The 13,349-nt window shown below is 41.9% G+C and overlaps 1 protein-coding gene across 3 annotated transcripts in view; it reads right to left on the bottom strand.

The window, feature by feature from the left end:
- Positions 1-13,349, bottom strand: part of LOC109039360 (Rho guanine nucleotide exchange factor 3) — a 180,272-nt gene that overhangs the window by 17,905 nt on the left and 149,018 nt on the right. For all 3 annotated transcript variants that reach the window (XM_019054820.2, XM_072302290.1, XM_072302291.1), the window contains exons 3-4: positions 8,819-8,934; positions 7,706-7,773 (exon numbers count right to left, since the gene is read on the bottom strand). In XM_019054820.2, the coding sequence (XP_018910365.2) occupies positions 7,706-7,773; positions 8,819-8,934 (184 nt within the window). The remainder of the gene's footprint in view (positions 1-7,705; positions 7,774-8,818; positions 8,935-13,349) is intronic.

Here is a 13,349-nt window from a genome sequence, read left to right as displayed (position 1 = left end):
GTCACTCTATTTATGATTAATTTTAATTAATAATTTGGTAATAAAAGTCTTAAACCCCGCGATTATAAATACTTCAAATGAGTAGATCAATATCAAGTGTAAGAAACTAAGACATTCTTCCTACTTAGGTGCTCGGTGCTTATGTACGGCGCCAACACGGGACGATCAGTAAAAACGCTCATATCAGAGGTTGATCACTTGAAACGGACTCGGACACATTTTTCCCTGCAAGAGCTCAGACGCGCCATTAGACGATGAGCAGATGTATCTAAGCGGGTTGCCAGGTCTCCATCCATATTTTAAATATCATATCCACATTTTTTTGACCGTATTCAAAGGAAACTTTGACACTCGCGGAGATAGACGCACTAATTGGCGCCTGAGCCTCGCACCCGTATCAGTTTCATTTCAGTTATCTCCCCATGATCAATAATTTCTTTCTGTGATGAGGTCTACAAGCCACAACCCTGAGGGTTTAAGATGAGCCCGCCCCGCCCCCCCCTTCGAATTCGACTCGACGGTAATTGAAGTGTTAATAAATCCAATTCACAGTCAGACCGAAAAAACGGCACGATTCCTAGATAACTCGATGTTATTTCGCCTTCATTTAGCCGGTTAGGCAAAAAACCTACTTCAGAGTTAAAATAGTTGCATGCATTAAGTATGTCAGACGCCGTCGCTCCTCTGGCGTTGGGGTATCTTTACTTTTTGAGATGGACCCTCCGTTCGCAAAATATAGAGTCCCTTTTTACCTAGAGTTACGACATCTCAATTCTGGTCGGACTTGGCTGGGCTGAACGTGGCCTGAAAAATAATCCAATCCTGATTGGTTCTCGCTCATGGAGTTACAAAAGAGTGCACCAAGATGGCGGTGGCTCGAATGTGAACAAAAGTAATGGAAATATAACCTAATTGTGATTCATCAAGAGTAAATTGTTAAATTTTCATTCATCGCACCAAAATGAAAGTAGATTAAAAATGTTTTCATAGATCAATCTCATTTTATTTTATTGCAATTCCTTAGGTTAAGTTTTCACCAGTTTTGTTGATGGTATTGTTTTTGGATGACAGACGTCGTCGCAGGATTCCTTGTCCTCATCCCTTTATATCGTTCGTTTGGATGCACACTTTTGTGACACCATGGCCAGCCCAGGCCAGCTGATAATTGAGATGTCTTAAATCTAAAGGGACTCTAGCAAAATAGACTGAAAGAGCGATTCGATGTTCGGAAATCTTAAAAAAATGTCCTAGAATCCAGATTTTATAAATGGAACGATTGACTAGCACATCGTTCTCCTCAGTACCGAAGAGCCACCTCAAGCTCAAATGCAAATATATTTCACACTAATCGATAGACAAACGCCCTTTAAAACACCTAGCAACTCCACCCTCCCCCCCTTCAATTTCATCAGATAGGGCCAAAACTCTCACCTGTTTCGTTTCCTTTGCTGATAAGGAGGGCAAAACTAACTCGCAATTAATGGGGAGGGATTCGTGCATTCGGGCCAGAAATCGATCTTTTCAGGGACGTTGCATTATTTACTTTCACTGTTGAAATGCATGCCATTACGGCGCCGGCGTTTAAAATTCCTCAACTCTCACCTAATTCTGTCTCGTGTTAGCCCTCTGACTCAATTTTCCAGACCCCATTTCCGGCCGCTTTATCTAGTAAAATGCCGAGTCGCAACTATGAACCAGAGACATTTGGACTGCATTTAGCGGAAAGGAACCAAGCCATATCAGGTGTTTCCAAATTTAACATGGCAATTTAATGTTTTACAAGAGAACGCTCGGGCGGATTCCTTTGAAAATGTTAAAGAATTTGCTTGTGAAAAATTAAATTGCCCACTTGAATTTGGCAAAAGCCAGCTCGTTTACTTTCTTTCTGCTTAACGCGGTCCATTTCGTACATGCACAAATCAGTGAAATAACTGTTACAGTGATACATTCATTGTACTGCATTGCGCAATTAGGAACTACAATATCTGGCTCAACTTAGAAACGACGTATGTGCCATTGGTTTCCCTAAACACACGAGTGGTCTTACGGATGGGCTAGAAATTATAGTTCTTAACTGCAAAATGTAGTCCAGTAATCCTTCTGATAAGCGAATAGAGGATATTCTGGTGTCTTATTTTTAGTAAGTTTTTTCAAGTTAATTTTTTGCAATGAAAACTCCCGGTCAACGAGTCTGAATAATGTGGATAAAAATATAATATTCGACCGATAAGTACTTCAGATTATTACTTCTAAGCAGCCTCCGTTTTTTGAGAGAGAAGAGAAGGCTGCAAAGTTCAAAGTGATTAAAAAAGGCTCTTCTCACACAGACATACGCAAAGAGCAGCCGTAACCGAGAACACATGATTGACGGGCGCCGAACTGCAATTGAGCGTATTTGTGCTAAAAGGACCTATGTGCATAAGAATTGCGTGCGACATAGTTCCTTTTGGTTTAAATACGTCAAATTATCGTGCGGGGGTGGGGGAGATGGGGGAGAAAGGAAACATTATTTTTAGATGCATAAATTAATGTTCAAAGCTTCCATTCAATGCAGCGCGATGCTACGCAAGTAGATGTATGTATAACGCGGATAGTGAGACAAAGTAGAAGAAGACCAACCTTGAATACACTCGTATGCTTTACCATTTTGTACTCACTATCAACCTTTTTATTCTTTATTCAAAAAAAGTACAATAAAAACATACGATTTTTACTCAACGATCAAAAGATATGCGCTCTACGGAAACGCCGGTCGAAAATGGGCTGAATTTGAGTTTTATCGCTTTGGAATTTTTTCCTTGAAAGTTGGCTTTACGGCTTTCCTCCAATTTCACTGCTGATTGAAGAACCGATGCTTCCATTAATCAAGTTAACCATGCCTATCAATAAAATCTATCGATAAGAGCTTCGCACAATCAACTCATTCATTCAGACACGATCGTGGAATTTTCTGTCATTTTCTTAGAAGTCACTTACTACGTGCTGGATAATAATTAGACCGCGTTAAGCAGAAAGGAGCCAAGTCACATCAGCTATTACCAAATTTTATGGGCAATTCAATTTCGTACATGAAAACGGTTGTTTTCAGTGAATTTTCTGCATCAAACGAAGCGAATTCCTTAAAATTTTCAAAGGAATCCGTGCAAACGTTCTCTTGAAAAAAATTAAACTGCCCACTTAAATTTGGCAATAGCCGATGTGGCTTGGGTCCTTTCTGCTAAACGCGGTGCGATTCATTTTCCACGAGCTTTCACGATGACTCGCATTTTCGGCGGAGAGTCAGAAATTAATCGAACGATCAATGAAAAATTATCAATGCGCTATTGATAAGTTACTTGACGTACAGTTCCGGTCTTGTCCATTTTCTGAGAAGGTACAACGTCCTGGGTGAGAATTGACTTTCCAAGAGCTTTCACGATAATTCGTAATTCAGATGTATGTTCAGAAATAATTAATCGAGTAGGAAGTGTTATCAATAGCGCATGCGCGAGGGAAGGGCGACTATCGGAACGGATGCTTCGTGCGATATACGTTTTTGTCAAGTTCTCTTAATTCTTTACGCTTTCAAGGAAACTCACAATAAAATGAATGAGCCACTAGACATGCTAAGGAATTGAGCACTACACTGCCGTCCTAAGAAAAAACGCTGTATGAACCCTCAGGCATTGCCAAATTTCCTTTGATAAAGGATAAATTTACAGGGGAAGTTGTGAATATTTTGCTTCCAATTTTATAGACAATATTTTTCGCACTTTAATCTAAAATATCTGAAAATTTCGAGGAAAAATATGCAAAACGTTCTTTCAAAATGAACATTTTATCAGAGGAAATTTGGCAACTCTCGAATGTTCATACAAAGTTTTTCCTTAGCACGGCAGACATGTTATAACATCAAAATTTCACGCAACACGTGTCTTTGTCTATAGCTTTGTCTATCAATTTCGATAATAACCGGCCTGCAGAGGAGCAACAAGATGTACTCTTGAGATGAAATTAACATAGTGTTAAGACACATTCCGTCGAGAATCGGTGGGAATTAAATGGAGTGGGTTGTGGGGATGTCAGTCAAGCATACAAATGCATTTACAGTCAAGCTAGGGTGCGCTCTGTTACAACAGAAAGCGATGGTGGAAGAGTGTTGATTTTACGTGAAGAGAGATAGAGGGAGGGAGAGGGGAGAAGAGAGGGGGAAGGAGAGGCAGGGGGGAGGGGAGAGAGAGAGAGAGAGAAACTTTGGAGCTTTGATTCGGACTTGATGAAATGACGCGTCCTCGCCGTTGCAAAAAAGCGACGAAGCAGGAAAAAGGTCCGGGGAAAATCAACATGTGTTTCATGCTTGCTTGCATACGTCATTCTAACGTGCTGAGGAAAAACCTCGTAAGAACATTCAAATGTTGCCGAGTCTCTCGCGATTAATTGTTTATTTTTGAGCGTAACTGTGAATAGGTACGTTTTCTTGAAATTTTCAGATATTTTAGATAAAATTGCAAATACTGATATACACAAAATTGGAAGGAAAATATTCACAAGTTCCCCAGAAAATCCGTAGTTTATCAAAGTAGATTTGGCAACTCCTGAAGGCTCATACGGCGTTTTTCCTTAGCAAGAGCAGCATTGGCGAGACTCGAGCATTTCGAGGCGCTGAAAACGGATTCTAAGCAGGGGCAGGGACGCCGAAGAAACATGCATTAATTCGTCGCTTGGCTGACATAAGGGCGTAACTACACACTGAGATGAGCCCGGAAAAGCATTGAATTGTATGGGAGACAGGGTTCATTGCAGAGAGCAGTTACGCCCTTATGTCAAGTAGGCGACGAATTGAGAGAAAATGTCAATACGGTTAGTGATGAGCGTTTTAGAAACTCGGAAAAATTCTGTTGGACCTAACCGATATGTGCCCGACTAATCCAGCCCCGACCCCACGGCATGTGGCGGTCGAAACCAACGGCAGAATAGAGGGCCAAATGAGGAGAGTATATCGCCATTCATTCGCCAATTTCCCAGAGCAGCGCCTACTAGAAACCTCTATTCATAATTTCCTCGTCGCATTTCTACTCGGCACAAACAGAATTCCTCTTCCGCCATGCTGCCCAATGGCGTGGCGTGATTTGCGACATATCGATTGATCGGCCACTTCAACCTATGGAAAAGTATCAATTAATAGGGCGTTCGCAGAGAACACCTTAATAATCGATTATTTACCACTGCTTCAAATGGGGAAATATCGATCGATCGCAAAGCACGCCACGCCACTGATGTTGCCGTGCTGAGGAAAAACGCCGTAACGGACGCCGCGCCGTAAGGAAAGACGCTTCCGTCAGTTGCCAAATTTCCTCTCATTAAATACCAATTTTCAGGAAAACTCGTGAATATTTTCAAATCAATTTTTCAGACAATTTTCTTCGTCTTTAGATCTAAATTATCTGAAAATTTCGAGAGAAAATATTCATAACGCTCCTCAAAAATAAACATTTCAAAAGAGGAAATTTAGCTACTCTTGAATATTCCGTATCCTCACATGAGGGCATAACTACATTCCGCGATGAACCATGTTGTCCATACAATTCAATGCTTTTCTGGGCTCGTCTCGGTAAGTAGTTACGCCCTTTTGTCAGCCAGGCCCCAGGCGATGGTTTATACGGCGTTTTCCTTAGGACGGCAGCACAGTAAGGAAGAACGCCGTAAGAGCCTGTAGAATGCAGATGCTGCTGAATTTTCTCCGATTGGGTACGATTTTTCGGGGAAAATTGTTATTATTTTTAAATTTTTCAGAGAAATTAACCTTAGGTATGTGAACATTTCAAGGAAAAATATTCATTCATTACTCTATATAAAGCTGCTGTTCCCACTCACTCTGCCCCCCCTAGATAAAAAAGAACTGAGCGCTAACTCGTGAGCCGTGGGCAAGTGACACGAGCGTTGTGGACAGGGCTCATGAGTTAAAGACCGTGTCGTTGATCGTCGTTTCTCTCGTCGTTGCGGCTGACGTCACTGGCGCTTTTAAAGTCCCATTCATTCTTATCGCCCGAGCACTAACGAGCACACCCCATCTTTACTTGCACATAGTTCCATTACTCTATATAAAGCTGCTGTTCCCACTCACTCTGCCCCCCCTAGATAAAAATTGGCCGAAGCGATTTCCTTTAAAATTGGTACACGCTTAGCTATTGTAATGAGGAGTTGATTAAAATTATTCCCATTCAAATCCGCTGCCTAGGACGCCCGCAAGAGCGAAAAGTTGTTTCTCCATATAGTATTACATTGGAGATACGCGGTTGTTTACGCGCATCGCGCCGAACAGGTTCAATCCTGTTGCGTGACGTCACTGCCTTATAGACGAAATGTAAGGTTTTAAGAGGTATTTTTCGACGAATGTTTGTGGAAATTGGTAAGCGGGGGTATTTTTCAACGGGGATCTCGAATTTTTGGTCGGATTTTCAAAATTTCAAAATCCAAGATGGCGGCCGTGGCCTAAAATGCTAAGTCGGCTCCTGTTATATCGATTTTCGTGAAACTCGGTATCCAGGGGTATTTTTCGACGAGAAACTCGAATTTTTGGTCAGATTTTCAAAATCTCAAAATCCAAGATGGCGGCCGTGGCCTAAAATGCTAAGTCGGCTCCTGCTCGCTCGATTCTCGTGAAACTCGGTATCCGGGGGTATTTTTCAACGGAAAACTCGAATTTTTGGTCAGATTTTCAAAATTTCCAAATCCAAGATGGCGGCCGTGGCCTAAAATGCTAAGTCGGCTCCTGTTCGCTCGATTCTCGTGAAACTCGGTATCCGGGGTATTTTTCAACGGAAAACTCGAATTTTTGGTCAGATTTTCAAAATCTCAAAATCCAAGATGGCGGCCGTGGCCTAAAATGCTAAGTCGGCTCCTGTTATATCGATTTACGTGAAACTCGGTATCCGGCGGTATTTTTCAACGGGAACCTCGAATTTTTGGTCGGATTTTCAAAATCTCAAAATCCAAGATGGCGGCCGTGGCCTAAAATGCTAAGTCGGCTCCTGTTCGATCGATTTTCGTGAAACTCGGTAGCCAGGGGTATTTTTCAACGGAAAACTCGAATTTTTGGTCAGATTTTCAAAATTTCAAAATCCAAGATGGCGGCCGTGGCCTAAAATGCTAAGTTGGCTCCTGTTGGATCGATTTTCGTGAAACTCGGTATTAGGGGGTATATTTCGACGGGAAATTAGAATTTAAGGTCCGATTTTCAAAATTCAAAAATCCAAGATGACGAACGTGGTCTAAATTGCTATCTAGGCTTCCGATCCATCGATTTTTGTGAAATTCGGTATTAGGAGGTGTATTTCGACGGAAAACTCGCATTTTTGGTCGGATTTTCATTATTTCCAAATCCAAGATGGCGGCCTCGCACGAAAACGCGGTCCGGACTCCTAGAACATCAATTTCTGTAAAACTTGGTGAAAAAGAAGATTAAGATAGATGTTGTCTCCTCATCAATAATAAAAACTGTGCGGGGCGGTGGCGGCTCGCGGAGCGAGTCGCAAGTTCATCGCGAAGCGAGGAGGGGGTCCAGGGGCACTCCCCGGCTAGGCGTGACAGCTCGCAAGGCGAGCTAATCACGGTTAGTCCTTCATATAAATACGCAAAGCACATAGAGTGAGAAAATTGAAGTGGATTTTGGAAATACCATGGGCAAAATTGAATGAAAAATCGGACGGACAGAAAAGATACAAACCTTGAATATTCCGCCTGGTTGGGTCGTCCAAATTTTGTTTATCCGGCTCGTCTTGACTCTCCACCCATCTGTGGCAAGGAAAACAATTGAAGAAATAAGTCAACCAGAAATCAGGAAAGGAAAACATACACGAACCAGGGGTGCAGAAAGTTTTCCAGCTTACGCAGTTTCAAGCAACCAGGCATTCAGCTTTTACAATAATTTGCAGTAATTTTCATCGGAAGATTTACGCAATCAAAACGTAAGAATATATTTATATCATCCATCATTCACAGTCGCAGCCCATGCAAATTTCCCACTGCCTAAGCAATTCGCGAGCTACCTATCAGTTGCTCCTTTGGAAAATTCTGCATCCTGGAAAGAACAATTCTAACTTACGACGAGTGAGTTGGAAACATAATTCAAGAGCAAGGTCACTCAACTCGATGAGTTAGTTAGCTCATTCCATACGAAGCACAAGGGATCGAGTCAATATGGGTGAGGTCGGACAAAATCTGGAAACTTGAAAAGCTCATAACTCCGTGTATGCAAAACTTTGGGCTTTTAAAAGTGGTTCCATTGGTTTTCTCGTAAAAATTTTCCTTTAGATGTACCCCGTAAAATTTAAAATGTGACGATTTAAACATAAAAATTTGCAATTTTAGTCAGACATTTTTTCCGACTTCTCTGATTGACTCGATCCACTGTGCGACGATCAGCGACGATGGCTATTTACGTTGGGGTCCAGGAAAACACATTAAATTTTGAGTTATAATTGCTTCAAAAGTTTTAAAATTTCGGTAATGACTTTCAGGTTATCAGAGCAATCTGATCGAGGGACCTGTTAATATTTATACTATGGTTACGTACACAGGTATAGTTAGTTAGTTATAGTTAATTAATTTTATTCGAGACATTCAGCATCTCAGGCTATTAGCGTCGTATATGAATTAAATTAAACTTGATAGATATATGAACATCTACAATATGCTCTAGAAATATATGACATCCTTGGTAGGATAGTTCTTGGGTAGTTTGCAGGAAAAGAAATTGGTTGACCAATCCGAGAAAATTGCAAAGCACTTATGCCTTTCGGATGCCAAGGTCCTAATTTCTAATTGAAGAAAAGCTCACCTGTCGACGTTCCAGTCGGAAATGTTGACAGGATCGTCAAGAGCTGGCGTGCTTGAATATTGCGTCGTCTTGGCCAGACGGCTGGCTTGATTTCGTATCGACTCCTCCCTTTCCGGCTGAAATCAAACAAAACAGAACAAAAACCTCAAATTAATATTCGCGGCATAATCTTGGAGTATGTACAAATAAAAATATTCATAATAAAAACGCACGATTCAGACGTGCAATATTGAAAATTTATCGACGTTTCTCAATGATAAAGAAAGAGAGGCAAAAAAAGTCATCGCGATTATTTTTTAGAAACGTCACCTAATGTTCTTCTTGTCCCTTCCTTTCGTTTAGGTAAGTACGAAAAGTTTAGCAAAGGAACTGGAAGGTAACTGCACCTATACACCTAATTAAAATGCAAAAGGTTTTTAAAACTGTCAGGCTGAATCCGAAAAACTTAGTAGACGTGAGCAAAAAGAAAAAGGGGAAGACTAAGCGCCAAGAAGATCTGAGTTTTACATTGACGCGAATGGTTGATCAAGTTCGGATTGTAATACTTCACAAGCCGTTTTCCCTTCATTTCATCGTTTATGTACAAAACTCACACCTACGTTAAAATAGTTGCTCGCTTCAAATTATAAGAATCTAGGTACTCATTGTGATTGAAAGTTTTTGAGAATGAGCAGAACACAAACGATGAACGGTGCGGTGCGCCTTCATTTAATCATTTATGCAAAGCAGCCTGCTCCTGCTTTGAAATTGTTGGTGGCGACAGACGCGACATATGGAAACAAGGAGCAGCTTTCAACACGAATTTTTCGTTTCCTCATGAATACCCGCATTTCCTCGTCATATAACTTTGCGGATCATGATATATCGACAAATAAAAGGGAAAAAAGTAAAATCTACATTTGAAACAAATTTAAAATGTTTGGGGCGCATTTAAAAGATTTGGACCGAGTTCATCAGAAAGGAAGCCAACCCTCACTCAGTAGAAATTGAGAACAAGAGGTTTGACGTTCATCATCAAAAAAAAAAAACAAAAAAAAAAAAAAAGAATAAAAGAGCCATTTGAGGAGTGACAAGCTTATCCTTTACTCAACTTTCTTTCTAATTTCAAAATACCTAACACATCCCTATGAATGTTTTCCAAGATCCAGTCTAACTATGGTAAAGGAAGTCGTCCTGGAGGGTCTCAGGATGTGAAAATGGTGTTGGTCTTCTAGATTCTACCCTTTTTTCTTCAAAACAACCACCACAAATATTCCTAACCCTACCCCCTAATAAATCCTACTCCTAAAAAAGTATAATAAATGTCTCTAGATGGCTGTAGGCTCCTTTACTGGAGTAAAAGCCCCCCCCCCCCCCCCAAACAAAAAAAAAAACAAGAAGAAGAAGCAGAAGTTTGACGTTTCATTCCTGCATATGGCTCAATGTAGAAAATAACCTTTAACCCCTCTTTTCATTGACTAATTTCTGTTTTTTCGACTTTCAGTTTTTAGCAGGATAAAGTATGCGGCTAGTGGAACTCGAAAACATGCTTAACTCAATTTTTGAAAAAAGTGGCTTGGTTCCTTTCTGATAAACTCGGTGCGTTTAAGACAATAGACTTAGAAAACGGCGACACATTAGGACGCTGCCTAACGAGGAGAGCTTGTTGGATCTGGAGTGCCTCAAAAAGAGAACATTCCTGCATGCATGATGCATGTGCCGCGGCGCGAGAGGTGATGTATGGATAACAGGTGTAGGATTCTTCGTGAATGCAACTAATGCGAGGCATTGCTAAAACCGCCGCGGGCGCCGCGCCGCGCCGCGCTCCAAAAGTTCACAGACGCTCCAGCGGCTCCAGTTTCACGGCTTACGGCGCGCGCGCGGCGCAGCGGTATCGCACTGCACCCGGCAGTGCTGCCTTGCAGAGGGAATTGATTGTGTACTAAGGATCAGTCGATGCTATGTTTAGGAACAACAGGCTTTTAAAAGCTCTTACCGCCGCGGATTTCCACGGAGTGTGCGCAGACTCCTTCCACGAGGTGTGAAGGGGGGCGGGGGCGGGGCCTCCACAGATAATTTTGACAATTTCACCTTTTCCAGAGGCAATTTGAGGCTATTGTCAGCAGTTTTGTCACCTTATCAATTGCAGAAATTTGCTTAGTTATCACGTGATAATAAATCATCGTTTTTCAAAATTTAAACGGAAACAAGAAAAACAGAAAATACAGAAAAACGGGGAGGAGAGAGGAAATATAGGGGGAAATGGAGGATTGGGGGAAAAAAAATGGGGAAGGAGAAAAGAAGGAAGGGGGGGAGGAGAAAAGAAGGAGCGAGGTGGAGGAGAATATCACTGAGGGAAAACAGGTAACAATTTGGCGGATTTGCACTAAAAAAAAAAAAAATGACCCCTCCCCCTTTTTTTTAAACTTGAAGAGTTGCTTGTCTGGAAACATGGCTACTGACACCACTGTGTTGATCCCCGCTTCTCCACCGCCGATGAAAGCGAACCATTTTTTCTGGCGCGAGGTAAAGTTCACCGATTGAATCCATCACGAGTGAGATTACGACGGATTAAGCCGTTACTTGCACTTTACATTGCCAATTTGGCCCGTTCCCCAACCCCAATGACCGTTTCCGCCCAACACCGTTTAAACGCTCCTTTCTTTGCCCGCTCCTTTGTTTACGAAACTTTATCTTCAAAGGATCCACCGATGCGGCGATTGCTCCCATGATCACCTAACCAGTGGAGAGGCGTCAATGATCCATAAATCGATACCTCCCCATTTTCGTGTTCCAATGGTTTTAGCAAAATAAAATACAATCGGTCAAATCGCCAAGTTTCTACGTTCGATATTAACGGAGATATCGCTCATCGAAAAACACGGTGTGGATCCTCCAACACGGTAGTGCATACCATGGTTTCTTCCATCTGGGCAGGGCCGTATTTCCCATTAGGCCGGGTAGGCCGCGGCCTACAGCGGCAAATTTTGAGGGGCGGCAAATTTTGAAATTCGAGGTTTTTTTTTTTGGTATTATTTATATTTTACACTGAAATGAGTGCTTCTTGATTCGCATGGAACTCGTTCCGTTTTCGAGCACAGTATCAGCAGAGCAGGACGGAGAGGCGAAGGATCCCAGACATGAAAAACGCCACCTATCACACAGCTCCTCGGACTCGGAGGTCCTTATCTCAAAAATGTACAGCTCAAATCCCAGGATCGAATGTCCAGACTCTTTTCGGAGCGGCGGAGCACAATTACACTCAAGATGTGCTAATGTAGGCAGTTTTTGCATATTCATTTCTTCACCACTGGCACCACTGGCTTTATCGCACTACATTATGTCAGGGGTGGAGGGGGCTGATGCTGGCTGGCTTTTTGACGTTGTTTTCATTTTCTAGATTAATTTCTGACAAGCAATTTATATTTCGCAGACATGGTCAGTGTCCCTGTAATCGTTGAAGTTCAAGCATCGAAGCTTGAGCCGTGTAGTAAATTCGCGCAAAAGCGGGCATTTTTGTTTTCGGTTTTTATTTCTTAAAGTTTAATAGTGGAAAATAAAAGATGAGTGACGGCAGGTCGCGACTAAGCGGTCACCAGTACAAACTAAACCGAGAGGAAAAAGAGGAAAAAGAACGCAAGTTACTAAAAAAAACTAAAAAAATCGATTCTTTTTTTGTAAAAAGTGCGAAAAGCCAGATGCAGCCTCCACGCGAGCGCGATACGTCTACGGTAGTTGAAGTTGGGGAAACCGTTCCATCAACAAGTGCGACTAGTGCGGCGAGTTACGAAATTGAAACGGATAACAAAAACGTGTGTTCAGAAGCAGATACTTCCAAATCCCCCGTCTCCGAACAGGCAGTGAATTCAAACATTTTGTTTATTCTCAGTGACGACCCAGTCGAGTGGGAAATCAATGATTCTCTTCGAAATTACGTGGCAAAATATGGATTTAAGCAAAATTTGGATGCCGACTTCAAGAAAAGCAAACGCGAATATAATGATCATGCGCGATATTTTACACGTTCTATGTTCGAGCGAGAACTTAAAAATTGCGAAAAAATTCAGAGGGACTGGTTAATTTACTCTCAAAGCTCAGGTCGAGTTTATTGCGGGCCTTGCCTCGCCTTTAACGGTGGTTCACAGTTTGGCGTTCTAAAGGAAGGTTTCAATGACTGGAAAAATGCGAAACGCTTGGCACAACATGAAAATTCGCCAGATCATAAATCTTCAGTTCTTCAAATGTTGGAGAGAGGTAAAAAACACGGACGGATTGATCACCAGGTAGAACGTCAACTAGAAGAAGAAAAAGTATATTGGAAAAGTGTGTTGAGACGAGTGGTTGAAACCGTAAAATCTCTCGTGTCGCGAGGTTTGCCGTTACGAGGCGACAATGAAACAATCGGTTCGGTCCACAACGGCAATTTTTTAATGGCTATTGAGCTTATCGCACAGTTCGATCCATTTATGGCTACTCATATTGCGAAATACGGCAACCCTGGTAGCGGTCGCACCAATTACCTTTCGTCAACTATTTATGAAGAGTTCGTCGA

This window comes from Bemisia tabaci, chromosome 7 (assembly GCF_918797505.1).
Source record: "Bemisia tabaci chromosome 7, PGI_BMITA_v3".
NCBI classification, from domain to species: domain Eukaryota; kingdom Metazoa; phylum Arthropoda; class Insecta; order Hemiptera; family Aleyrodidae; genus Bemisia; species Bemisia tabaci.
This window is presented reverse-complemented; position numbering and strand designations above follow the sequence as displayed.